At 34.5% G+C, this 27,869-nt stretch overlaps 2 protein-coding genes, 1 non-coding gene and 1 pseudogene across 3 annotated transcripts; 2 read left to right on the top strand and 2 right to left on the bottom strand.

Moving 5' to 3' along the window:
* Positions 1 to 3,417: 3,417 nt before the first annotated feature.
* On the top strand, positions 3,418 to 3,525 carry LOC148578702 (small nucleolar RNA R71). The gene has a single exon (XR_015903529.1). It is a non-coding gene; the product is annotated as a small nucleolar RNA R71 (small nucleolar RNA).
* An 11,106-nt stretch (positions 3,526 to 14,631) lies between these two features.
* Positions 14,632 to 26,492, bottom strand: LOC107637764 (endo-1,3;1,4-beta-D-glucanase). The gene is made up of 8 exons (XM_016341100.3): positions 26,343 to 26,492; positions 17,162 to 17,420; positions 17,044 to 17,065; positions 16,629 to 16,755; positions 16,437 to 16,527; positions 16,150 to 16,239; positions 15,629 to 15,729; positions 14,632 to 14,976 (listed from the first exon to the last, which is right to left on the bottom strand). Exons 2-8 carry the CDS (start codon positions 17,307 to 17,309, stop codon positions 14,836 to 14,838), a joined length of 720 nt encoding a protein of 239 aa, XP_016196586.1. The 5' UTR covers positions 17,310 to 17,420; positions 26,343 to 26,492; the 3' UTR covers positions 14,632 to 14,835.
* Positions 18,159 to 18,873, top strand: LOC148578701 (uncharacterized; annotated as a pseudogene).
* On the bottom strand, positions 23,765 to 26,358 carry LOC107637751 (endo-1,3;1,4-beta-D-glucanase). The gene is made up of 7 exons (XM_016341092.3): positions 26,084 to 26,358; positions 25,602 to 25,623; positions 25,005 to 25,131; positions 24,611 to 24,701; positions 24,417 to 24,506; positions 24,230 to 24,330; positions 23,765 to 24,141 (listed from the first exon to the last, which is right to left on the bottom strand). Exons 1-7 carry the CDS (start codon positions 26,229 to 26,231, stop codon positions 24,001 to 24,003), a joined length of 720 nt encoding a protein of 239 aa, XP_016196578.1. The 5' UTR covers positions 26,232 to 26,358; the 3' UTR covers positions 23,765 to 24,000.
* Positions 26,493 to 27,869: the final 1,377 nt, after the last annotated feature.

Below are 27,869 nucleotides of genomic sequence, written 5' to 3'. Positions count from 1 at the left end.
AGGCCAGGGTTTTATTCCTTTAGGCCCTCCTATCCACTGATGCTCAAAGCCTTGGGATCCTTTTTATTTACCCTTGCCTTTTGGTTTTAAGGGTTATTGGCTTTTTGCTCTTGCCTTTTGGTTTTAAGAGCTTTTGGCTTTTTCTGCTTGCTTTTTCTATTTCTATTTTTTTTGCCATTTTTTTCTCTTTTTTTTTTCTGCAAGCTTTTGTATTTACTGCTTTTTCTTGCTTCAAGAATCATTTTTATGATTTTTCAGATTATCAAATAACATTTCTCCTTTTCATCATTCTTTCAAGAGCCAACATATTTAACATTCATAAACAACAACTTCAAAAGACATATGCACTGTCCAAGCATTCATTCAGAAAACAAAAAGTATTGTCACCACATCAATATAATTAAACTAAGTTCAAGGATAAATTCGAAACTCATGTACTTCTTGTTCTTTTGTTTTTAAAATATTTTTTCATTTAAGAGAGGTGATGGATTCATATTCACTACTTTAAGGCATAGACACTTAGACACTAATGATCATGTAATAAAGACACAAACATAGATAAACATTTAGCATAAGAAAACGAAAAAACAGAAAATTTAAGAACAAGGAATGAGTCCACCTTAGTGATGGTGACGTTTCCTTCTTGAGGAACCAATAATGTTCTTGAGCTCTTCTATGTCTCTTCCTTGTCTTTGTTGCTCCTCCCTCATTGCTCTTTGATCTTCTCTAATTTCATGAAGGATGATGGAGTGCTCTTGGTGCTCCATCCTTAGTTGTCCCCAATAATTGTGTGGAGGAAAATGTATCTCATGAGGTATCTCAGGGATCTCTTGATTTGCAGTCAAATGTTCTACCACTGAGCTATAGACCCTTGAGATGAATCTCTGCATCTCCTATGACTCGGAGGTGGAAGCTTTTATATTCCCTTTCCTCTTTCTAGAGGTTTCTCTGGTCTTAGGTGCGATAAATGGTTATGAAAAAATAAAAAGCTATGCTTTTACCACACCAAACTTAGAATATTGCTCGCCCTCGAGCAAGAGAAGAAAGAAAAGAAAAAGAAGAAGAGAAAATATGGAGGAGAGGGAGGGTTGTGATGTGTGAAAAGGAAGGAGTGATGGTTTGAATTTGAGTGGGTGGGTGTAGGTGGGTGTATGATGGTTTTGGAGGGGAATTGGAGGTGATTGGTGAAGGGTTCTTGGGAAAGGGTGATATAGGATTATGAGGAGGGAAGGTGAGTGGAGGTATGTGGGGATCCTGTGGTGTCCACAGATCCTGAGGTGTCAAGGATTTACATCCCTGCACCATTGAGGCATGTAAAATGCCTTTGCATGCAATTCTGGCATTTAAACGCCGAATTGATGCTTGTTCTGAGCGTTCAACGCCCAGATGTAGCATGTTTCTGGCGTTGAACGCCAGCTCTATGCTTGTTTCTGGCGTTCAGCGCCAGCTTTCCTCAGTGTGCATTCCTGGCGTCTGAACGCTAGGATGTTGCTTGTTTCTGGCGTTCAACGCCAGATCCATGCTCTGTTCTGGCGTTGAACGACAGCCAGATGCTCCTTACTGGCGTTTAAACGCCAGTAAGCCCTTCCTCCAGGGTGTGATTTTTCTTCTGTTATTTTTTATTCTGTTTTTAATTTTTCTATTTATTTTGTGACTCTACATGATCATGAACCTAATAAAACATGAAAGAACAATAAAAATAAAAATAAAATTAGATAAATAAAAATTGGATTGCCTCCCAACAAGTGCTTCTTTAATGTCAATAGCTTGACAGTGAGCTCTCATGGAGCCTCACAGATGTCCAGAGCATTGTTGAGACTTCCCAACACCAAACTTAGAGTTTGACTGTGGGGGCTCTGGTTGACTTTGCAGTGAGAGAAGCTTTTCATGCTTCCTCTCCATGATTACAGAAGGAGATCCTTGAGTTTTAAACACAAGGTTGTCCTCATTTAATTGAAGGATCAATTCTCCTCTGTCCACATCAATCACAGCTCTTGCTGTGGCTAGGAAAGGTCTTCCAAGGATGATGGATTCATCCTCATCCTTTCCAGTATCTAGGATTATGAAATCAGCAGGGATGTAAAGGCCTTCAACCTTTACTAACATGTCCTCTACTTGTCCATAAGCCTGTTTTCTGGAATTGTCTGCCATCTCTAATGAGATTCTAGCAGCTTGCACCTCAAAGATTCCCAGTTTCTCCATTACAGAGAGTGGCATGAGGTTTATTCCTGACCCAAGGTCACATAGAGCTTTCTCAAAGGTCATGGTGCCTATGGTACAAGGTATTAGGAACTTTCCAGGATCCTGTTTCTTCTGAGGCAATCTCAGTTGATCCAATGCATTTAGTTCATTGGTGAACAGGGGAGGTTCATCTCCCCAAGTCTCATTACCAAATAAATTGGCATTCAGCTTCATGATTGCACCAAGGAACTTGGCAACTTGCTCTTCAGTAACATCCTCATTCTCTTCAGAAGAAGAATACTCATCAGAGCTCATGAAGGGCGTAAGGAGGTTTAATGGAATCTCTATGGTCTCTAGATAAGCCTCAGAGTCCTTTGGTTCCTCAGAGGGAAACTCCTTATTGATCACTGGATGTCCCAGGAAGTCTTCATCCTTGGGATTCACGTCCTCCCCTTCCTCCTTGGATTCGGCCATGATGGTTATATCAATGGCCTTGCAATCTCTCTTTGGATTCTCTTCTGTATTGCTTGGGAGAGTAGTAGGAGGAGTTTCAGTGATCTTCTTACTCAGCTGGCCCACTTGTGCCTCTAAATTTCTAATAGAGGACCTTGTTTTATTCATGAAACTCAGAGTGGCCTTAGATATATCAGAGACTAAATTTGCTAAGTTAGATGGATTCTGCTAAGAATTCTCTGTCTGTTGCTTAGTGGATGATGGAAAAGGTTTACTACTGTTAAACCTGTTTCTTCCACCATTATTAAAGCCTTGTTGAGGCTTTTGTTGATCCTTCCATGAGAAATTTGGGTGATTTCTCCATGAGGGGTTATAGGTGTTTCCATAAGGTTCACCCATATAATTCACCTCTGCTATTGCAGGGTTTTCAGGATCATAAGCTTCTTCTTCAGAAGATGCCTCTTGAGTACTGTTGGATGCAGCTGCATTCCATTCAGACTCTGAGAAATCATATTGACTTGCTGAGTCAATATTTTGTTCTGAGCCAATATGACATTCAGAGTATCAATTTCAAGAACTCCCTTCTTCTGAGGCGTCCCATTACTCACAAGATTCCTCTCAGAAGTGTACATGAACTGGTTATTAGCAACCATGTCAATAAGTTCTTGAGCTTCTGCAGGCATTTTCTTTAGGTGAATGGATCCACTTGCAGAAGTATCCAATGACATCTTAAGCTAATTCAGACAGATCATCATAGAATATATCCAGGATGGTCCATTCTGAAAGCATGTCAGAAGGACACTTTTTGGTCAGTTGCTTATATCTCTCCCAAGCTTCATAGAGGGATTCACCTTCTTTCTGTCTGAAGGTTTGAACATCCACTCTAAGCTTACTCAGCTTTTGAGGAGGAAAGAACTTGGCTATGAAAGTCGTGACCAGCTTATCCCAAGAGTTCAGGCTATCTTTGGGTTGAGAGTCCAACCATATTCTAGCTCTGTCTCTTACAGCAAAAGGGAAAAGCATGAGCCTGTAGACTTCAGGATCTACTCTATTAGCCTTAACAGTATCACATATCTGCAAGAATTCAGTTAAGAACTGAAAAGGATCTTCAGATGGAAGTCCATGAAACTTGCAGTTCTGTTGCATCAGAGAAACTAATTGAGGTTTCAGCTCAAAATTGTTTGCTCCAATGGTAGGGATGGAGATACTTCTTCCATGTAAATTGGAATTTAGTGCAGTAAAGTCACCAAGCATCTTCCTTGCATTGTTATTATTTCCGGCTACCATATCCTCTTTCTGTTCGAAAATTCCTGTAAGGTTGTCTCTGGATTGTTGTATTTTAGCTTTTCTTAGTTTCCTTTTCAGAGTCCTTTCAGGTTCAAGATATGCTTCAACAAGAATGTTCTTGTCCTTGCTCCTACTCATGTGAAAAAGAAGAGGACTAAAGATACCGGGGATCCTCTTTACCACAGTATAGAGGTTCCCTTGTTGTTAGTAGAAGAAGAAAGGGAATAAGAGTGAAGAAGAATGGATAATCCAAACACAAGGGTGAGGATAGGAGCAGTGATTTGAGATGAAGAAAAGTGTTAGTAAATGAATAAATAAATAGAAGGAGGTGGGAGAGAGGGAATTTCGAAAAATAAATTTTGAAAAAGAGTTAATGATTTTCGAAAATTAAGATAAAATTAAAATTAAAATTAAAAATTGAAACAATTAATTAATTAAAAAGAATTTTTGAAAAAGAGGGAGGTATTTTCGAAAATTAGAGAGGGATAGTTAGTTAGGTAGTTTTGAAAGAGATAAGAAACAAACAAAAAGTTAATTAGTTAGTTGAAACAAATTTTGAAAATCAATTTTTAAAAGATAAGAAGATAAGAAGTTAGAAAAGATATTTTAAAATCAAATTTTTTTGAGAAAGATATGATTTAAAAAGATATGATAGAAAGATATGATTAAAAATAGTTTTGAAAAAGATTTGAATTTTAAAATCACAATTAATGACTTGACTCACAAGTAATCACAAGATATGATTCTAGAACTTAAAGTTTGAATCTTTCTTAACAAGTAAGTAACAAACTTGAAATTTTTGAATCAAAACATTAATTGATGATGTGATTTTCGAAAATATGATAGAATAAGAAAAAGATTTTGAAAATATTTTGAAAAAGATTTTTGAAATTTTCGAAAATAAATAAAAAAATGGAAAAGATATAATTTTTGAAAAAGATTTTGAAAAAGATAAGATTTTTAAATTGAAAATTTGATTTGACTCATAAGAAACAACTAAATTTTAAAAAGTTTTGAAAAAGTCAACTCAAATTTTCGAAAATTTATGAGTGAAAAAGGAAAAGATATTTTTTTTTTTTGAATTTTTAATGAAGAAAGAGAAAAACATGAAAAAGACTCAATGCATGAGAATTTTTAGATCAAAACAATGAATGCATGCAAGAACACTATGAATGTCAAGATGAACACCAAGAACACTTTGAAGACCAAGATGAACATCAAGACTTATTTTTGAAATTTTTTAATGAAAGAAAAACATGCAAGACACCAAACTTAGAGATTTTCAATAATTAGACACTAACAAGTTAAAAATGCATATGAAAAACAAGAAAAGACACAAAACAAGAAAATATGAAGATCAAACAAGAAGACTGGCCAAGAACAACTTGAAGATCATGAAGAACACTATGAATGCATGAATTTTCGAAAAATGCATAAATTTTTAGAAGAAAAAATGCGATTGACACCAAACTTAAAAATTGACTCTAGACTCAAACAAGAAACACAAAATATTTTTGGTTTTTATGTTTTTATGATTTTTTTGTATTTTCTTTAAAAAAATTTTTTTCGAAAAACATATAGGAAAAAGAAAATAAGAAATTCAAAATTTTTAATAAGAATCCCAGGAATCTTTCAATGTTGGCCTAAAGCTCCAATCCAAGGGTTGGGCATGGCTTAATAGCCAGCCAGCTTCAGGATATAAATCAGGCATGCAACAGCTGATATTCCAATTAACTTGCCTCTATGCTGATGATTGGAAGCTACAGTCCAAAAGAATTAGACATGGCTTTACAGCCAGCCAGGCTTCAACATGCTTCATGAAACACTAGAATTCATTCTTAAAAATTTAGAATAATTTTCGAAAACAGATGAGAAAATTTTTTTTTTTGAAAATAAAACAAAAAGAAAATTACCTAATCTGAGCAACAAGATGAACCGTCAGTTGTCCAAACTCGAACAATCTCCGGCAACGGCGCCAAAAACTTGGTGTACGAAATTGTGATCCCTGGTAATGGCTCCAAAAACTTGGTGCTCTAATCTTCATTCATAATTTGTCACAACTTCGATACAACTAACCAACAAGTGCACTGGGTCGTCCAAGTAATAAAATCTTACGTGAGTAAGGGTCAATCCCACGAAGATTGTTGGTATGAAGCAAGCTATGGTCATCTTGTAAATCTCAGTCAGGCAGATATCAAATGGTTAATGAGTTTTCAAATTATAATAGTAAATAAACAGAAAATAAAGATAGAAATACTTATGTAGTTCATTAGTGAGAATTTCAGATAAGCGTATAGAGATGCTTTCGTTCCTCTGAACCTCTGCTTTCCTGCTGTCTTCATCCAATCATTCCTACTCCTTTCCATGGCAAGCTTTCTGTAAGGCATCACCGTTGTCAATGGCTACATCCCATCTTCTCTGTGAAAAAGGTCTAAATGCTCTGTCACGGCACGGCTAATCATCTGGAGGTTCTCGATCATACTGGATTAGGATTCACCCTCCTTTTGCGTCTGTCACTACGCCCAGCACTCGCAAGTTTGAAGTTCGTCATAGCCATCCCTTCCCAGATCCTACTCGGAATACCACAAACAATGTTTAGACTTTTCGGATCTCAGGAATGGCCATCCATGGGTTCTAACTTATACCACGAAGATTTTAATATCTCGGACTCGGTCCTCTGTATTAGATATCTAAGAGATACTCATTCTAGCTTGTTTGCATGTAGAACGGAAGTGTTTGTCAGGCACGCGTTCATAAGTGAGAATGATGATGAGCGTCACATAATCATCACATTCATCATGTTCTTGGGTGCGAATGGATATCTTAGAAGCGGAATAAGTTGAATTGAATAGAAAACAGTAGTACTTTGCATTAAATCATGAGGAACAGCAGAGCTCCACACCTTAATCTATGGAGTGCAGAAACTCTACCGTTGAAAATACATAAGTGATAATGGAGTTCATTGGTCTCGGCCCCAGAGGGGAACCGAAGTAACCAAGACTAAAATGATCCGAAGATTATTCCAAAGATGTGAATACAATAGTGAAAAGTTCTATATATACTAGACTAGCTACTAGGGTTTACAAAAGTAAGTAATTGATGCATAAATCCACTTCCGGGGCCCACTTGGTGTGTGCTTGGGCTGAGCTTGAAGTTTACACGTGCAGAGGCTTCTTTTGGAGTTGAATGCCAAGTCGTAACGTGTTTTTGGCGTTCAACTCTGGTTTGTGACGTGTTTCTGGCGTTTAACTCTAGACTGCAGCGTAGAACTGGCGTTCAACGCCCTTTTGTGTCATCTAAACTCGGGCAAAGTATGGACTATTATATATTGCTGAAAAATCCTGGATGTCTACTTTCCAACAACGTTGAGAGCGCGCCATTTGGAGTTCTGTAGCTCCAGAAAATTCACTTTGAGTGCAGGGAGGTCAGAATCTAACAGCATCAGCAGTCCTTCTTCAACCTCTGAATCTGATTTTTGCCCAAGTCCCTCAATTTCAGTCAGAAAATACCTGAAATCACAGAAAAACACACAAACTCATAGTAAAGTCCAGAAATGTGAATTTAACATAAAAACTAATAAAAATATCCCTAAAGTTAACTAGATCCTACTAAAAACATACTAAAAACAATGCCAAAAAGCGTTTAAATTATCCGCTCATCATTCAACACAAAGAAGGCAACAAAGAAAGAGAAAAAAAAACAAAACGAAATAACAAATTACTGTAATAAGTCCCACTCTAACTGAAAGTTAAGCTGAAGATCCGGGGAATAAGGATTTATTGGCAATGAATCCAAGAGTGATTCACAATCACTAAACATTTCATTTGACTTGAAAGAGCTTTTGACTTTGACATCTTTCAAATCATGCCACCAACATTTCATTTGACTTGAACTGCAATATCTCTCTTCTTTGTTGTTGCACCTTAGCTTCTCCAATAGTAGCTGTTGTTGATTTGGCCAATTGACAACTAGAATTAGATCTTCAACTTTTCACTATATATTAAGTTAAAGTAAATTTTTTATTTTTAAATTTTTTTAAAATATTCATAGTGATCATTTTCTCCGAAAATAGTTAGTAAACATTTATAAAAAAAAATAGATTAATTCAAGACAAATGTCTTATTTAGAATATTAAGTATTTATTAATATTTAATTATAAAAAAATAGATTATAAATATGTTAGTGTCTACAAATGTTATAAATATTTTTGAAACATGTATCAAATATATAGTTTAAGGATATGTAAATATATTTTTTTAACATGCATTGATATATAAATTAACACAATCCTTTAAAGATTCAGAATTAACAACTAAAATGAAAAAAAAATCCTTTAAAGATTTAAAAAATTTGCAAATACAATTGATGATAATCTTACATAGTATCATGTCAGTCTTTTATATGTAACAAAAACAAAACTATTTAACAATTTATCAATTTTGTCAACATAGTAAATTTTTAGAAGGCTACTTTAACCTATTTATTATCTACTATATTGTAATTATCCTTAATACAGTGGATATTTTTTGGAGTGCTGGCCCGTGGTTTTTTGCCCTGTTCATTTTGGAAATTTTTTCACTTTAAAATATTGATGTTACTCTCTCTTCCTTAACCTATTTTATTGGCATATTGATTCCGTCATTCTCCATGTAAATATTTGGCTCGTCTCCGCTCCGATTGTCTTATCTCTAACAAGTGGTATCAGATCCACTTAAGTTTAGGGAAAAGGTTCAATTCTTCGTATGCTCTGTGATTGAAGCTTTGTCTGATCTTCCACATTAGAAAAATTTTTTCATCTTGATATAAGATATCGATCCAAAAATTTGAAGTAGAAAAATTTGACGGTTCCAATGACTTCCAGCTATGGAAATGACAGGTGCAAGCTTTGCTAGATCAGCAAGGCATAGCAAAGGTGTTGGACGGATTAATAGAATTGCCGAAGACATTGTCTGGTGATAAAAAGGCAGGTACAATGGCAAAAGTAAGAAGTACAATCCATTTATGCCTAACAGACAACGGGTTGCAAGAGGTAATGGATGAAAAAAAACTGCTGATTCATTATGGAAGGCCTTGGATAAAAAATATTCTGTCAAGACCTTGTCCAACAAGTTATACCAAAGGAAGAGGTTGTATACATTTAAATATTCAGGAGATAAATTTATGAGAGTCCACATAGATGACTTTAATCGAATGATATCCGATGTTGCTGCAGCTGGAATAAATGTCGAAGATGTTGATTAAGCTGTGATCTTGTTCACGTCATTTTCTCGTCATATGATAATTTTTGTGATACCATGTTATATGGTAGATCTAAAATCATAGTGCAAAATATTAAAGATGCACTATTGACAAAAGAACATCAAAAATTAGTATCTAGATCCACTATAGGCAATCCTGCCAATGGGTTGTTTATGACAAGAGGTCGCAGTGAAGAAAAAGTGTCCACAAGCTCAAGCAAGAGTAGATCGAAGTCAAAGTTTCAAAAGCACAAATCTATAAAGTGCTTCTATTGTAACCAATTAAGACACATTAGAAGATATTGCCCACAGAAAAAGGAGAAATCAAAAAATTCTGCCAACATAATAATTGATGATTCTGAAGATAGTGATGTTGGTTCTGCTCTAACCATATTCACTGGTAACTACGAAAACGAGTGGATCCTGGATTCTGGTGCATCATTTCACATATCACCTAACAAAGATATTTTTATTTCGTACAAAAATAGGGATGAAAGTGTCTGACTAGAACATAACCAATTAGTGTGTGTTTAGATTAAAGTTTGCAAACGAACTTTTGTATAAAATTGATTTTATAAACTTGATTGTGATAAAGAGTGAGTTGTTGTTAACGTGATTTATGTTTGATAATTTTGTATCAAAATGGATTATAATAAAATGAATGTTGTTTGGATTACATTATTCAAAATTACGTTTAGACAAAAATTAATAAAAAGGACATAAATTTATATCATTCAAATCTATATTATTTTAATATTTTTTTACTATAATTACTTTTGAAAAGAATTTAAATTTATGTATTGAAAATTAGTACTCTTTTGTTATAATTTGTTAATACTCTTCTTTAGTACTCTTTTTGTATTTAATTATATCTTTTTAATAAAATTTATATTATAAAAATTAATAATAATAAATAAAATATATACTAATTTAAGAATACATAGTAAAAAATATACAAAGTTAAATAAAAAAATAAAGTTCTATAAAAAATACATATTAATAAAAATAATTAAAAAAAGACATAAACAATGAATACTAAAAATTCTATTAAAAAAATACAATGATATACATAGGTGAACATACAAAAATTCTAAACAAAATATCCATACTATTAATAAAAAAGATAAATAAAAATTGATAAAAATAAAACTTAACAAAGAGTACTAATAATAATATTAAAAAAATATTTGTTTGTAAAGCATAGTTATGAAAAAAATTCAAAAACTCTGATGATTGTTTTTGGTATTTCTTACTGTAGATGAGATTGAATGGCAAAATTGGTAGAATGTCAATTAATTTTTTAATTTATGAAGTGAACACAAAAGCTAAACGCAAAAGCTACAATTTGTTGTTTCTGCTGAACGGGAGTTCAAACCCAAAATCATGTTCGCGTTTAGAGAAAAAAATTAGCCAAACAAAAATTACAGCGTTCAAAAAGACTAAACGCACTTCTTGTGCTTTCAACATGTTTACCAAACACGCCCTTAATTCCAGTGGTAGGTGAAGAGCAAGTCAAAATCAAATCAGATTATGGGACCAATATATTGCTTCATGCATGACATGTACTGAAACTGGACAGAAATCTAATCTCGCTGAGCGCAATAATTAAAAATGGTTACAAATTCATAGGCAAGGGAGATTTCTTGAAGATATTCAAAGGTTTGATGATGGTGATGAAAGGAAGGTTACACGGAGGGATCTACATATTGCAGAAAAGCATAGTAAACGGAAATGCTGTTGTTCTATCCTCTGAAGAGAATCATAATGATGCTACACAATTGTGGCACATGAGACTTGGTCACCTGAGTGAGAAAGGAATGTCCATACTTGCTAATAGAGGCTTGTTAAAAGGCTTGAAGGATTGCAATTTGGTTTCTGTGAAAATTGTCTTTGAAAAACAAAAACGAGAAAAGTTTAGCACTGAAAACCATAATAACAAAGGGATATTAGAGTACATCCACTCAGATGTGTGGAGTCCTGCCCTTGTCAACTCTCTAGGTGGAGCTGGATATATTCTTACACTAATTGATGATTATTCTAGAAAAGTTTGGGTTTATTTCCTGAAGAAAAAAGATGAAGTGTTTGAAAGATTCAAGCAATGGAAAGCCATGGCTGAGAAGCTAACCGGGCAGTCAACCAAGTGACGAAGAACTAACAATCGCAGAGAATTTTGTAGTCAAGAATTCATAGAGTTCTGCAGAGATAATGATATAGTGAGAGACCATATTGTACCAGGAACACCATATTGTACCTCCAGTTCTCATACCATATGTTGTTGTTGCTTTTCAGATGCAGGTTGTAACCCACTTCGGTGAGTTGCAGGATGGTGACAGAGTAGAGGATCTTTTGCTATCTCTTTGTATTTTGGTTATTATGTTGTAGTTCTCTCACTTTTTTTTTTATCATACTCTGTTGCCTTAGAGGCTTACTTTGAGAGATAGATTGTTGCTGTTTTAAATTTCAAAATTCTGTTGTATTCAGTTTGACTAGCCGGCCTAAACTCCGCAGCCTGTGACTAGTCCTCTTTTTGAATATCATACTTATATATATATCTTGTTTACTTTAATTATTACTTTGTGTATCCTGGAGCTATCTACAAAATTTTATATGTATTATGTTTTGTTCTGTTCGTACCTACGCGTTTAGTTACCGTGTGTGAATGTTTCGCGCTTTGTAATTCCGCTTTATGCGACTTTGAGCTTTTATTCCTTCATCGGGCTTCTAGTATTACTACTCCTTTCTATATATATAATATGATATGAGCTTTAGAACTGTCATGGCACTTTGTTATCCTTTGCTTTATGGCTAGAGGTAAGACTTATGGTGATAGGGTGTTACAGTATGCACGAGGGGGAAAGACTAAAAACTGTAGTCTATAGAAAAGGCAGGTTCCCCAAAAATCATTGTCAGTAGAAATGTCACTTTTGATGAGGTGGCAATGATAAATTAGAAGCAGAAATTTAAAATAGATTAGGCAGAAACATATCATGGTGTCCAAAAGCAGGTGGAGCTAGGCGTTGACAATGGAAAGATAAAGCAAAAAGAAGAAATTCGGCCCAACACTTCAAGGACTACTCAACCTGAAGAAGAACAAGTAGATGAATATGATGATAGAGTTATTGGTGAAGAAACCAGAGAAGTAGAACCATATAGTATTGCTACTGACAGAGAGAAGCGACAAATTCATACCAAAAAGATATCAAGATTCATCTTCTTCTGTATTTGACTCAGCAGAGGCATATTCTATAGCTTTCGCATTGGCTATGGCAGATGACGTGGTAGGAAATGAGCCAAACTCCTGTCATGAAGCAATTCACAGCATGGAATCAAAGCAGTGACTAACCGCAATGAAAGAGGAAATTGAGTCTCTTCATAAAAATCAGACATGGGAGCTAGTAGAATTTTCAGAGGGAAAAAGAGTAATTGGATGCAAATACGTCTTCAAAAGAAAGGAAGGGATTCCTAGAGTTGAACCGCTAAGGTTCAAGGCAAGACTGGTAGCAAAGGACTTTACTCAGAAAGAGGGTATTGACTTCAATGAAGTATTTTCTCATGTTGTGAAACATAGCTCTATTCGAGTCCTATTAGTTACTGTAAGTACGTTTGACCTGGAGCTAGAGCAACTTGATGTGAAAACAGTGGTGAGCTAGAGGAAACGATGAGTCAACCAGAAGAATTTACTGATCCTGAGAAGAAAGACCATGTTTGTTTGCTGAAGAAGTCATTGTATGGTTTAAAGCAATCCCCAAGGCAATGGAATAAGAAGTTTGATGCATTTATGATTAATATTGGTTACAACAAAAACCAATATGACAATTGCATATATTCTAAGGAGCTTCCAGATGGTTCAAGGATTTATCTGTTGATATATGTTGATGATATGCTAATAACAACTAACAATAAAGCTGAAATTAGCATGTCGAAAACCCTACTAGGAAAGAAATTTGAGATGAAGAACTTAGGCGCAGAAAGGAGAATTCTGGGAATGGAAATTTACAGGGAGAGGCATTGTAGCAGGCTATGGTTGACGCAAAAAATTATATTACAAAAGTGCTACCATGCTTCAATATGGATCGGCTTAAACCAGTTGGTACTCCATTAGTTGCTCACTTTAAGCTATCCTCAAAGGATTGTCCGAAAACTGAGAAGGACATAGAGCACATGTCTCATATACCATACTCTAGTGTTGTTGGCAGTCACATGTATGCCATAGTGTGCACTAGACCAAATATTTCACAAGCTGTAAGTGTAGTAAGCAGGTTTATGAGCAATCCGAAAGGTGCATTAGAAGGGTGTGAAATGAATTATGCGGTACTTAGGAGGTTCTACTGATGTGTGTCTGGTGCTTGATGGTGAGAGAAGACAAGGAGTTGTTAACTTTGTTGATTTTGATTATGCTGGTGACCTGGATAAAAAGAGATCATTGACAGGCTATTACTTTATAGTCTTTGCATGTACTATTAGCTGGAAGGCAATATTGCAATATATGGTGGTATTATCGACAACTAAAGCTGAGTATATGACCTTGACTGAGGCTATTAAAGAAAGTAATTGGGTACAAAGTCTTTTGGATAGCCTTGGATTAAATTCAGATGTACCAATTATACATTGTGATAGCCAAAGTGCTATTCACTTGGCTAAAAACCTAGTTTATCATGAACAGACTAAACACATTGACATCCGACTTCATTTTGTCAGAGAAATAATTAACAATAGTACTGATGCAATTCAAAAAATAGCTACAATTGACAATCGAGCAACATGATGACCAAATTGTTGTCGATTGACAAGTTTAAGCATCGCTTGAACTTGGTTAATGTTTGATCTTGGTTAATGTTTGCAGAAATCAAAGATAAATGACAATTCAAGTCAATGTGGAGAATTATTTATAATAACTTGCATTATCAATTCACCGAAAGCAAAGTGGTTGAAGCAGGTGAAATGGAGTAGTTTTTATTATTGAAGATATTAGAAATAAAATAATGGAAGGAAGGAGTGGATGTGGTTCATTGTCTTCAACTAATAATAGAGCACAATGAATTCTTATTTTTCATCAACACATAAAACACAAAAGCAACGAAGCATTTCTCTTAGCTTTGTATGTATGTGGTTTTTTAGTTTTGAATGAGTTCTCTTATAAAATAGTGAGTGTAATATTAGAGAGCGTGATAAAATTCTAAAAGTTGTGAGTGATACACATTAGAGTTTAATTATACTCTGTAGTACTCACTAGATACTACTAATTGTAGTATAAGAATGTCTTATTGTGGTACGCTATATTATAATTATCTTTAATATAATGGATATTTTTCAGAGTGTTGGCCTGTGGTTTTTTACTTCGTTCATTTTAAAGATTTTTTTACGTTAAAATATTGGTGTTACTCTATCTCTCTTCCTTAACCTATTTTATTGGCATATTGATTCCGTCACTCTCCATGTAAATTATTTGGCTTGCTTCCGCTCCGACTCTGTCTTATCCCTAACACAGTTAAGATAATTCATGAAAGCTAAAATATAGGTACATAAATGTAGCAACATGATGATGCATGTTCCACAATACACTATAATACTAAGCATTTATTTTTTATATTAAACTAGTGCTATGAGAAATGAGGAGCAGCATTGTAAATCCATTTATAAGTTTCTTCACAGAATGATGTGAGATTTAATTATTTTCTCACTTGAGATGTTTATCAAACCAGACAAGCAAATCCTGATGGGCTTCCTCTGCAGCCTTCACGGTCACTGCATCTTCGGTGTTGTACCTCACACTCCAACCATGTGATACTTTGGGAAACACTTTCACATAACTCGCAACCTGCAAGAGGAGACAGAACCAAAACATACACATATACACAAAATATCAGCTACCAAATTAGTCACCTATATATAATAAATGTTGAAATAAAAAATACACATTAAAAATAAGTTAAAAAACATTGAAAATAAGTTAAAAAACACATGTACACAAATAAAACAAAGATTTGCTGCATATAGAGAGGAGATTCATTCTTGTGTACCAGCAAATTCAAAGACCAAGAAAAACAATTACTTTCTCAATTATATTGCATGGAGAGATCCTAAGTTATAAATATTGAGAATCGAATGCCAATTCTTATCACAGAGCATTCTTATCACAGAAACTTTCCTTAGCGCGTTCTGTTGTGTAGATCATATGTTTTCAACATTCAAAAGGACAAGATAGTGACAATGATTGTTTCAGACAACAGGGAGAAAACAGAAGAGGGGTATAAAACTGAAATTTGAACAAAAACTAATTAGGGATAGATGCATCATTTCCCACTTGTTCTCACCAGTCCGAAGCCCCAAAAAGATAAATAAAGGAGAAGAAAGAACATAAAATTTTGAAACTGAAAAATACACAAAAAAGTGCCACTAGCAATAAGTCATAAAGGTAATCTGAAAATGATGGAAAATACACCACAAAAGAAATGAAAGTATCATCTCACCCCAGGTTTAGCAGCAAGCACTTCTTCAAATTGTTTTAGAAGCTCTGGAGGAGACATTTTGTCAATCTCAGCTCCAAGTACAGCAATTGGTATATCAACACCTGAAAGATCCGCCATTGACTTAGAATTCAAAGATCCCATTCGCTGCTTCCAAAAAACAGCTTGCAATTGCTCCTTGTATCTTAATGTAAACAGAAAGACCAATGACAAGTTTATCAAGTATGAATGTAATGCTGGCATTTGAAGCACACTCCATCATGATGAGTCATTTCAGGTCATTCCGACAAAAGTTTCGTCCACTCCCCAGAAGCCTTTTCAAATTTCAAGTATTCATAAAGTAGGGGTGGACAAACAAGGGTACTAAATCATGTAAGGCAGCACAAATTATTGTAAACATGCTTCAATTGATAGTATGACAAAAAAGGTTTAAATTTAACACTCTTTCTTCATTAGAAGAGGAGGACAAATTTTCCCCGGACAAGTAAGTGCAAATCAAGAATCAGAGCATTGAAAATTCTTACCCTTGATGTCATCTAGAGTGACAAATGAAGGATGTAACAGCACAGCACCCTGGATAAGTCTGTTTTTTGCGAGTTCAACCACAACCTTAGCTGAAAAAAAGAAGAAAATAAGTACATCCTTCGAGTTTGATTACCAATTTAGTATCATACTTCTGTTTAAAACTGGAAATTAAACTGGAATTACACTTAGGAGAGATTTAGACTACTACAATGTTATTAACAAAAGGAATAATAATAATAAATGAAAAAAAGCATATACCAAAATAAGTGGAATGAGAGGCACTTACCACCCCAACAAAATCCAACAGCCCCAATAGCAGACACACCTTTAGCTTTTAATGCTTCAATCAAGGGTTTCGAAGCTTCAAATCCTTTGTCCTATTAATAAAAAGAATGGCATAAATTTACTTAAAATAATACAGTTATAGAAAAAGAATTTTACAGAACCAAGTGTGATAATTCATAGAGTAAGAGCCAACCGCTCCATGATCTTTCAACCAAACAGGTAAAGGCCTGGCAGAATTGTCAGGATTATAGGCATCACCATGGAAGAAATCAGGAACGACCACATAATAGCCAGCAGCTGCAACCTTGTCAGCAAGTTTCCTTAACAACCAGACAAAAACTACACATATTATTATCATAATCATAATATATAAGAAAAATGCTAGAGGTTCATAAAAATTTATTGTTTTCGACTAAACTCATCAACCCAATTTTTTTAGTGTACTAATTTAACAACGTATTTTAGCCTACACTTTTAAAATTGATGGCTAATTGATGATTAAAAAAAAAATCTCATATATATATATATATATATATGGATGACGCTATGCCAAGAGAGAGAGAGAAAAAAAAAACAAAAACGGGCAAGACTAGAGAATAAAGGAATACCTTAAATTTGGGGCTTCAAATCCTGCAATGCAAAGCAAAAGGAGCATATTGTTAAGTTAAAAAGATGAAGTTCAATGAACTGAAGAGAAGAATTAGTAAAGCATGAGGAGGTGCTTGCCATAAATATCGGAGACAAGGAGAAGGGCGCGGTTGGAGTGAGGGGAGCCATTGAAATAGGTGCGGAGACCGGCGAGGTTGTCAACGTGGCCGGCGCCTCCGGTGGGATTAAGGGTTGGTGGGTTTGAGCAGCATTCTGGGCCTGACATTGTTCTATCGCTCACTCAATTTTGGAGGGGCTTTTCTGGTTCTGAATTCTAATATCTACTTATTTATAGAAGGTGAATTTTTTGGTGCTTACAAAATTTTCGACTGATTAACTAAAAAGTAAAAACAGAGATAGAACAAAATGGAATATACTTGTTTATTTTTTAAATTCTGAGTAAATGTTTAGCAGCTTAAGAGAGACCTTTATAAAAATAAAAGGAAAAAGATAAATAGGTATTTGATTTTTTAAATTTTTGACAAATATATTTCTGACAAAATTTAAATACAAAAAAGTTCGTGACTTTAACAAACGGAGGACAATTTAATCCTTCCGTCTATTTGCCTCTCATACACAAAACGGAACTGGCTGACGTGATTAAAACGGTGTCCAAGTGTCCGTTACGGTGCCATGCTGAAAGAGGAATAAAGCTCGAAGGACAAATAGGTCCTTGCTGATGAAAACGACGTCGTTTTGCAAAGGTAGCCCATTCTTATTAAAAACCCTTTGGCAAGACAGAAATTACCATATATTGCCCTAACCCCTTCATCAAGCCAGAGCTTCCTTCCCTCTGAAACAAAACTGAAGCATCATCGAAGAAGGTGGAGTAGGAGAGACTTAGTTCGTATGCTGAAGAAGTTCAGTCATCAATCAAGATAAGCAAGTCCACAACATTCATGATCACATTCGCATTAGGGTTCCATTTAGTGTATGGTGTGATGCATGCAAATGCATTCTGCCATGGTTGCTTTCTGTTTCAGTCTATTTGAAAAAAGTTATTGTGTCCTCATTTTAAAATTTCTTAGGGTTTTATGCATTGTGGGTTGATTTTGTTTTTGTTTGAAAATTACAGATGACTGATAGATATGTAATTCCTGTTTTTCACCATAGAAAAAAGTTTGTGAGGAATGGTAATGAGGGACTTGTTTATGTGAATGAAAAAGTAAAAAAATTTCCAGAGATGGACATAGATTTTATCAACTTTGGTGATTTGGTGAAGTTGTATGAGGGTTTAAGATATCCTGGTTACAAGGCAATATACTGGTTTAATAGTACGGCTAGTGATATAGAATCTGGGCTTCATCGTTTAACAGGGTATAGTGGGATTCGTGAATTGTGACAATTTGATTAGGAATGAAGAAAAAGATGAGTTCTATGTTTACTTTGATCATGTTGTCAATGAACTTAAGTATGTAGAAGAAGCAGGAGGCGGGAATGCAGGAACTAGGAATGTTGAGTGCATAGAACTAGATGACATTTGTGATATTCTGATGACATCATCCTCTAATATCGGCTACGAGAGCACGGAAGATGAACCTTACAAGCCTCCACCTCTGGGGTATAATGATGACAGTGATGATGAGGATAGCAGTGGAGAAGAGAAACGTACCAAAAAGAAGAGAAGTATGACTTACAAGGAAAAAAAAGTGGCTATACCAAAAAGAAAAAAGAAAGAGAACAAGAAGGATCCACTAAAGAGGAAGGATACACCAAGGAAGAATAGATCGAATATTGGTGGAAAAAGACTCAATGTATAACCAGGTGTTGGACCCAGTGTAGACCAATGAGCTGGGCCTTCTTTGAAAACTATTGGGCCTTGTAATGGGCCTGACCAACACTCAAGCTGCACTGATTCAGAGTATGACTATGAATACCATTCAGAGGATTTGCATACCCTTATTTCTTCTGATGAAAAAGCTGAAAAGCAACACTGGCCCGAGTTCAATAATGAGTATGGATTTGGAGAAGGCCACTTTGAAGTAGGCACCAAATTTGCAACTCTTGATGATTTTAAAGAAGTGGTGAAGGACTTGTTCATATCTGAGGGTAGGAAGTTTCAGTGGATTAAAAATGATAAAGAAAGGGTTCGGGTGGGCTGCAAAGGAGAAGAATGTCTATGGGTTGTACATGTATCCTACAATAATTCTCTTAGGTGCTTCCAGGTTAAAACTTTAAAATTTGAGCATACATGTGTAAGGGACATGGGCAGTAATGCTGCTGACCAACACTGGCTGAGTAAGAAAATTGAAAAAAAAGCTAGTTATCCATCCTCAGATGACTAGGAAGGAGGCTAGTGATTTTCTGAAAGATGAGTTTGGGATACATCCTCATGATAAGATGGTTTACAGGGCACTAAAGGAGGCAAGAGATAGGTCGGAAGCGAGAGTGAGCAATATGGAAAGCTGAGGGATTATCTATTCGAACTTTTACGCAGCAACCCTGGATCTACTGCACTCTTAGAAGTGATACCAATTCCACAATCCTCACCAGTGTTTGATAAGATATATATATATATATATATATATATATATATGCCTGGATGCATGCAAAAAAGGCTTCAAGAGTGGCTGTAGACCTCTAATAAGTTTGGATGGATGCTTTTTAAAAGAGTACTTTGGTGGACAGTTACTTTCAGCGATGGCACAAGATGCCAATAATCATTTCTATACCATTGCTTATGCTGTTATCGGATCAAAACAAAGGAGTCATGGAAATGATTTTTAAATCTTTTACAAGAAGATCTTGGGAATGCAAGTGTGCACGGATGGAACTTTATGTCAGATCAACAAAAAGTTAGTAATATATTTGTTTATGCTTATGTTCTGAAATCTAGTTCATTATGCTTCTATTATGAGAATTTAGTTTATAAAATTATGCTTGTATTTTAAAATCTAGTTAATTTGTTATATTCTGTAATTTAGGTTATTTGTATTAAAACTGCAGAATTGAGGCTTGTTCTGTTTTTACTTTTTTTTACTAGTTAGCATTCGTTAAGTTTTATCACATTAGTTAACATTAGTTAGCATTAGTGCATTTGTGTATTATATTAGAATTTATCAAACTGCATTAGTTCAGTTTTCATCATACCAATAGCATTAGTTTATTTATGCATTTGATTTAATTTTTCAAAAATTTATAAACTTGAGTTAGTGAGACTTGCGACTGATTTTTAGCTACAAATAATTAAATAATAGGTTGAATGAATGAATTATTGTTGATTGAATGAATTATATATGGCTTGTTTCTGGCTTAGGTTCATCTCTTGAAAATAAACATTAATTTACACGCATTCTATATCTGTTTCAAGCCAACAAGATATAGATAATTCAAATTTTCTTTCTTTCATTCATATTAACCAAAATAGTCAACAGACATAATTCATTACAATCCACATTTTTTTTCATATTTTTCATACCCTAAATAAACAAAGACCAACAATCAAGCCTAGAACTATGACCCAGAAGTTACTGCTAAACTTGTTCTCTAGGTAAATTATTCTTTGCTCTAGATCAGCCATTCTGTTCTCCAATTCTTTCTTCCCAAAATGTTCTTCAACATTTAAGCTCTGATTGTCACCCAATTTTCTTGTTGGCTCCATGCACCCAATTCTTCCAATATGGTCATCAACCCACACAAAGAATTTGCAACATGGTTGTTTCACCTAAATCAATTCGGATAGTATAAAAATATGTTGGTAAAAAAAACTCTCAACTTCATCCATATACATGAAAAATTGTGAGCTTACCTTGAAGAATGGACATCCAAAAAATAGTCTGTTTGGGTTGGTATTTGTCTTCGACATGTAAAATATTGCATACATCCCGCAGAAGCATTTTGGAGCGACGTCATCTTTCTCATCCCCAGCTTGAACTGAACATGGAGCTTCATTTACAACCGAGCCTTCCTGTCGTCTGCCACCACCTCCGCGTTGTCTCATGATTGATGAGCTTCCATCACTGGCCATCAATATAAACAACACCACCATGAACAAATATGAACAACTACTGCGTATGTTACGTCAAAAAATTCAGTTTAAATCTCATTAGGGTTACCTTTGCAAAACGACGTCGTTTTCATCAGCAAAGACCTATTTGTCCTTCGAACTTTATTCCTCTTCCAGCGTGGCACCGTAACAGACACCTGAATACTGTTTCAACCACGTCAGCCAGTTCCGTTTCGTATATGAGAAGCAAATAGACGGAAAAATTAAATTGTTCTCCATTTGTTAAAGTCAGGGACTTTTTGTATTTAAATTTTGTCAAAAATGTATTTTTCAAAAATTTAAAAAGTCAGAAACCTATTTATCTTTTTTTTAAAAATAAAAATAAAAGGGAGGAGGTAAGATCTGTCTAGTTTGAACTGAAAAGGTGGCAGGTGTAACTGTGAGTTTGTGAATGAAAAAGACAAAAAGAATACACGTGGTTGTGTTAGCACTGACATCCAAGGTAACACACTATTGTGGAAAATTGATCCTCACCATTTTTTTTTTGTAAAGTTTGATTTTTTACATATTTTTTTGTCTCACTTAAAAAAAATATAATAAAAAATCATATTTTTATTCATCATAACGATAATATTTGTATTTTGTATAAAAAAATATAGAATTAGTGCATCATTTATTTTTTGGCTGTGAATTTAAGTGATAGATGTGATACACTTATTTAACATGTGTTGATAGAGCTTGGGTTATTCAGAACTGTTAAAAGATTTTTTGAGAATTAGATTTGTTAGAGAATCATTAGCATCAATTATGATCAATTAGTATCGTCTATATTTATATAGTATCTCTCTCAGGCTAAGTATGCTTCAGATCTTCTTGCTCGTGCTGGGATTACAGATAGTCGCACTGAGTCTACTCCTCTTGAGCCTAATGTTCGATTTACCCCTATGGATGGCACTATTTTGGATAATCCGACTCTCTATCGACAGTTAGTTGGTGGTCTGGTCTACTTGACTATCACCCGTCCAGACATCGCCTATCCGGTTCATGTACTTAGCCAGTTCTTGTCAGCTCCTCGTACTACTCACTATGCGGCAGTTCTACGCATTCTTCGCTACATCAAAGGCACTCTCTTTCATGGTCTTTATTTTTCTGCCCATTCCTCTTTATCTCTTCAGGCTTACTCCGATGCTGATTGGGCTGGTGATCCCACTGATCGTCGTTCTACTACTGGTTACTGTTTGTTTCTTGGCGACGCTCTCATTTCTTGGCGTGCTAAGAAGCAAACGTTCACTGCTCGCTCAAGCACAGAAGCTGAGTACCGTGCCCTCGCTGACACCACTGCTGAAGTTGTCTCGGTTCGTTGGCTTCTCGAAGATTTGGGTGCTCCTCAGTCGTCCCCTACTGATGTTTTTTGTGATAATCGCAGTGCTATTCAGATCGCCCATAATGATGTCTTCATGAACGCACCAAACACATTGAGCTTGATTGTCACTTTGTACGGCAACGTATCCTTATTGATGCTATTCGTCTCATTGCTGTTGGAACACTAGATCAGACTGCTAATATCTTCACGAAAGCTCATCACCCGACTCGTTTCCGGACTTTGTTATCCAAACTCAAGTTGGTATCCTTAGCTCCCACTTGAGTTTGAGGGGGGATGTTAGAGAATCATTAGCATCAATTATGATCAATTAGTATCGTCTATATTTATATAGTATATCTGTATATTAATTATAGGATTCTATGCCTTTATTACTCTGATTCATTTAGCACCTATAAATACCTCTTGTATATTATACTTTTGATTACAACTCAATAATACACCTTTCAGATTACTCTCTCAGTCTCTTGTTTCTAACAAGATTGGAGTGTTTGGTTGTAACTTTGATAGAGTTCTTTGCGGTTTTTTAAAACATTTAGTTAAACCGAATAGTAGAATATTCCAGAACTAAGATATTGATAGAATTAAGAATATATCGTTTTTGAGTTATAAAAAATGGTATGGTATTGATTCGTTTAATTGTTGATAACAATGATAGAGATGACAATAAATTATATCTTATTTTATTGTGATTTTTGTATTATATTTTTAGTTTTTATCGACTTTAGTTTATTATATTGAGCTTCTTTTTGTTAAGAAAAATCACACTTTACAAAAAAAAAAAAAAAAAAGCGAGAGAATTCATTCGCCACGATTGTGCTACTTTTATTTTACTAGATTCGGATTTGGATTTTCTATTGCTGACACTGTTCAGGCGGCTTTTTTTTCTTTTATACTTGCTGTATTGGTTGCTTAATAAATGATCAAAATCAAATTGTTTTCGTTACTTAGTTGGTTAGGTCAGCTTGTGGGATTGCAGGTTCCACGTCCATTCCTTCCATTCATTCATTTTTTTAATTTCCAAAAATAATCATAAGTGGTGAAAGCTAAGGTTGATAGTTTTTTAAATAAAAATTGCTATTGCATAATATACATATAGATTACAAGAAGTTCAAAGTATGTATGATAAGTATAATTAAGTTAACAAATTATAAAAAAAATTAAGCAATAATTTATCATATGCTCCTGTAACACATTAATTAAACTCTTAATAATATCTGCTCCTTGAACATATCATAAACAAATAGAGATTTATAACGACAGATAATTAACGAATGAATAAGGATCGAATCTCGCATAGGATGCGGTCAGCAACAAATATTGTGTATTCTACTTATTATCGAGAAGATCAATATGACATTAATTATTTTTATTAATTTTCGTATAAAATATGTATATTATATGATTATGTCCATATTAATTATTAGAAAATCCTTACAACACCAGCCAACCAGCTATAACTACTCATCCCGAAGTCGCGGATTCGAGTCTCGTTCCACAATCATAGAAGTGTTTAATAACGATAGATGAATGTAATGTTCATGTCCAACAAGCAAAGAAACATAAGTGATATATTCTTGACACAATTTCTCACTTGAGATGTTTAGCAAACCAGTCCAAAACGAACTGATGAGCCTCCTCAGCATCCTTCACTGCTTTTGAATCTTGAGGGTCATACCTCACAGTCCAACCATGTGCCACATTTGGAACTACCTTAACATAACTGTCAACCTGCACCAAACCAATAAAATCAGGTTCATCAATCATCACATGTCTCACTGGTTGACAACAAATTGAAGGAAAGGAAATCATATCTGACCCAAGATTTAGCCTTCAGGACTTCTTCAAACTTCTTTATAAGTTCTGGAGGGGAAACTTGATCTATTTCAGCTCCAAGAATGCCAATTGGAATATCAACAGCTGAAAAGGTAACAAGGCCAACGATTAAGTGAAAGAGTTAGAATTGAGAAGAATCTGTCTGCCATTACAATATTGGAAATACATACCACTGATATCTTCAACAGTGACAAATGTTGGATGTAACAGCACAGCAACTTGGATAAGTTTAGGTTTTGCAAGTTCAACCACAACCTTAGCTGAGAGAAAGAAGAGAACATATAGTGTGAGTTCAGTGTTAACTTAGCTGTGTCGATAGCTTTAAATCCAACCACCAATAAGGATCATAATAAGAGGCACTCACCACCCCAACAAAAACCAACTGCACCAATAGCAGAGATACCTTTACTTTTTAAGGCTTCAACAACGGGTTTTGCATCTTCAAAACCTTTATCCTAATAAATAATAGAATAGCTAAGCATCAAAGGTGTCACAACTTGGGTATATATAGCCGATCTGAGATACTTAGCATTAAGATTATAAACCAGCCATAACAGTGGTAGTATGGCAAGCCAATTTCAAGTTATAATAAGATTAAGTAACTAAGTAATAGTGTAATACTCAGTCACATATCCTCCAAAATCAGAGTTATCTAAGTTCAAATTTGAATTAAATGATGATACTAATAATACACACTTTTCTTCAATAAAGAAAGTTATGAACAAAGAAATAATGTTAAATCATTAAAAAGAACTAACCTGTCCATGATCTTTTAGCCACTCTCCTATAGGTCTGTTAGTATTCTGACGATCAAAGGGTTCACCATAAAAGAAGTCTGGAACAACCACATAGTAACCAGAAGTCGCAATCTTGTCTGCAAGCTTCCTAAACAACAAAAGATGAACAATGTTATTTATTTAGGACAGGAACACATTGAGATAGAAACAGAGATAATTGACAATAAGAGCAGATTGAATCAGATTAGCCTCCTGCTTCTATTGGTGGTATAATTTATCAAAACCTTCGGAAATTTTAAGTGAAAGGATGAACAACCACTACCACTGTACCAAAAACCAATTGACTATATAATGTATGAAGAATATTACAATCTAACATAACATGCACAGCATATCTTTCACAAACCATGAATCTATACTATTATGCTAATATGTCCATTTTTGTTTTAAAAGGACACATAGTGTGAATATCAACATAGTATCCTTCCTTATGATCTACATGGTATATTACTTTGAATTTGTGAAGGCAAAGCCATAAACAATAATTTAATTTCTTGAACCATTTTATGAAAAGTTAGTAAATTAGCTTCAAAAAACAAACATGAGAAGTGGCCATACCTTAGATTTGGTGCTTCATACCCTGAAGGACAAATGAAACATGTGAAGTGAGTGTAGAATTTATACATATAAAATGTTTAACACCTGCAATAAATTTATGCTGCCTGAAAGACAAAATGGTTTATTAACGTATTATGCTGTGAACTCAATGTCAGAATGAGAAACCTCAGACCGAAATATTTCTTCAGAACTTTCAAATCGAAGAGTTTATAAAGAACTAATTAGTGACTTGGGCAATCCTGCATAGTCAAACCCTTAAAGAAACTGATTTTTAAACTAAATTCCACAAAGTCTAGGGGGTTATAAAGTTACACACATTCATAATAATTTAAAGACAAGCATATGATGAAATCCAACCACACCCAAGAAGTCAACGCACTCAAAAAGGCATAGATGGCAACCAAAGTCATCAAAAGGTTCAGATCAATAAAAGAAGAGGAAAAGATGGAAAGTGAAAGGATGTGATGGTAGGAAGCACGAACCAAAAACATCGGAGATGAGAAGAACGGCGAGGTTGGAGTGAGAAGAGCCGGTGAGATAGGAATCAAGACCAGCAAACTTTTCAACATGGCCTATTCCTGCATTTGGGTTCAGGGTAGGAGGGTTTGAGCAGCACTCTGGGCCTGACATTGTTCTATCGCTCACTCAATTTTGGAGGGGGTTTTCTGGTTCTGAATTCTAATATCTACTTATTTATAGAAGGTGAAATTTTTGGTGCTTACAAAATTTTTGACTGATTACCTAAAAACAGAGATAGAATAAAATGGAATATACTTGTTTATTTTTTAAATTCTCTGAGTAAATGTTTAGCAGCTTAAGAGAGACCTTTATAAAAATAAAAATAAAAGGGAGGAGGTAGGATCTGTCTAGTTTGAACCGAAAAGGTCGAAGGTGTAACTCGGTGAGTTTGTGAATGAAAAAGACAAAAAGAATACACGTGGCACTTGTTAAAAAAAAGAGATTAAACTCGATTTGTTTATTATTGAGTGTATTCAAGTTGTTTGAAATGATACAATATAATATAATAGAGTATTTATAGGCGCTAAGAGAGTCGTAATAATAAAAACATAATATTCTATAATAAATATTCAGATATACTAAATAATTCTAATACATGCTAATTGTTCATAATATATTCTGACATCCCCTCAAACTCATGACAACTTGAGTTTTTTTTGTGACGATGACAACTTTGAGTTTGAAACTTATTTAAAATAACGAAATAAAAAAAATGCATAAACGGATAGAACGGGTGCAGACGGAACTGTCTGAAGGAAGCAAACACGGAACTGCTGTTGTCTGAAGGAAGCGCAGACGAAACTGTCGCTGTCTGAAGAAAGCGCAAACGGAACTGCCACAAAGAAACGCAAACAGAACTGACACAAGAAAACACAGACGGAACTGCCGAAAGAGTGGCCAACTGCCAAAAAACTGCTAAAAAAGTGACAAAGTGTAAAGAGATGGCAAACTATCTGAAGGTGACGAAAAATATATGATTTCTCCATGAGAATAAGTAAGTACTGAATGAGATAATCGGTTAAGTGAAAAAATATCAAAGTATTGACAAAAGAGAAGGAAAAAAAATGACATAGAAAAAATATGAAAAATACGGTGATTTCACCAAAAGAAATATCATCCTCAAGGAGAATACCATGGTTTAAATATCATGTTAGAAACAAGAGACTAAACTGAAAAAAGAATTTGTGTATAATTGAGTGTGTTCAAGTTGTCTGAAATGATACAACATAATAGGATATTTATAGGTATTAAGAGAATCATAATAATAAAGACGTAATATTCTATAATAAATATTTAAATATACTAAATAATTCTAATGAATCATAATTGATCCTAATATATTCTGACAACACTATTGCAAAAAATTGATCCTCACCATTTTTGTGTGCAAAGTTTGATTTTTCATTATTTAATACTTTTTTTTACATATTTTTTTGTCTCACTTATTAAAAAAATATGATAAAAAATCACATTTTTATTCTTCGTAATAATAATATTTGTATTTTGTGTAAACAAAAAAATATAAAGAGATAATAAATTTAGTATACAATAGAAATAAAAAGAATTAAGATCACATGATAATTAATTTAATTAATTTTTAATAATTTTCTATTTTGAATTAAAAAATTTTTTTGCAACAATGGCAGTTACGTGTATGGCAAACTCTCCCTCTTCGCATGTGATTTAACTTCTTCAAGTATTTCACTCCCAAATCACTCTTCCTCCCCAACCGGAAGCTACCCCTATAGC

The sequence above is a fragment of the Arachis ipaensis genome, chromosome B1 (genome assembly GCF_059453495.1).
Source record: "Arachis ipaensis isolate K30076 ecotype BB chromosome B1, ASM5945349v1, whole genome shotgun sequence".
In the NCBI taxonomy this organism is placed as follows: domain Eukaryota; kingdom Viridiplantae; phylum Streptophyta; class Magnoliopsida; order Fabales; family Fabaceae; genus Arachis; species Arachis ipaensis.
Note: the sequence above shows the minus strand (reverse complement) of the source record. Positions and strands in the feature narration are given on the sequence as shown.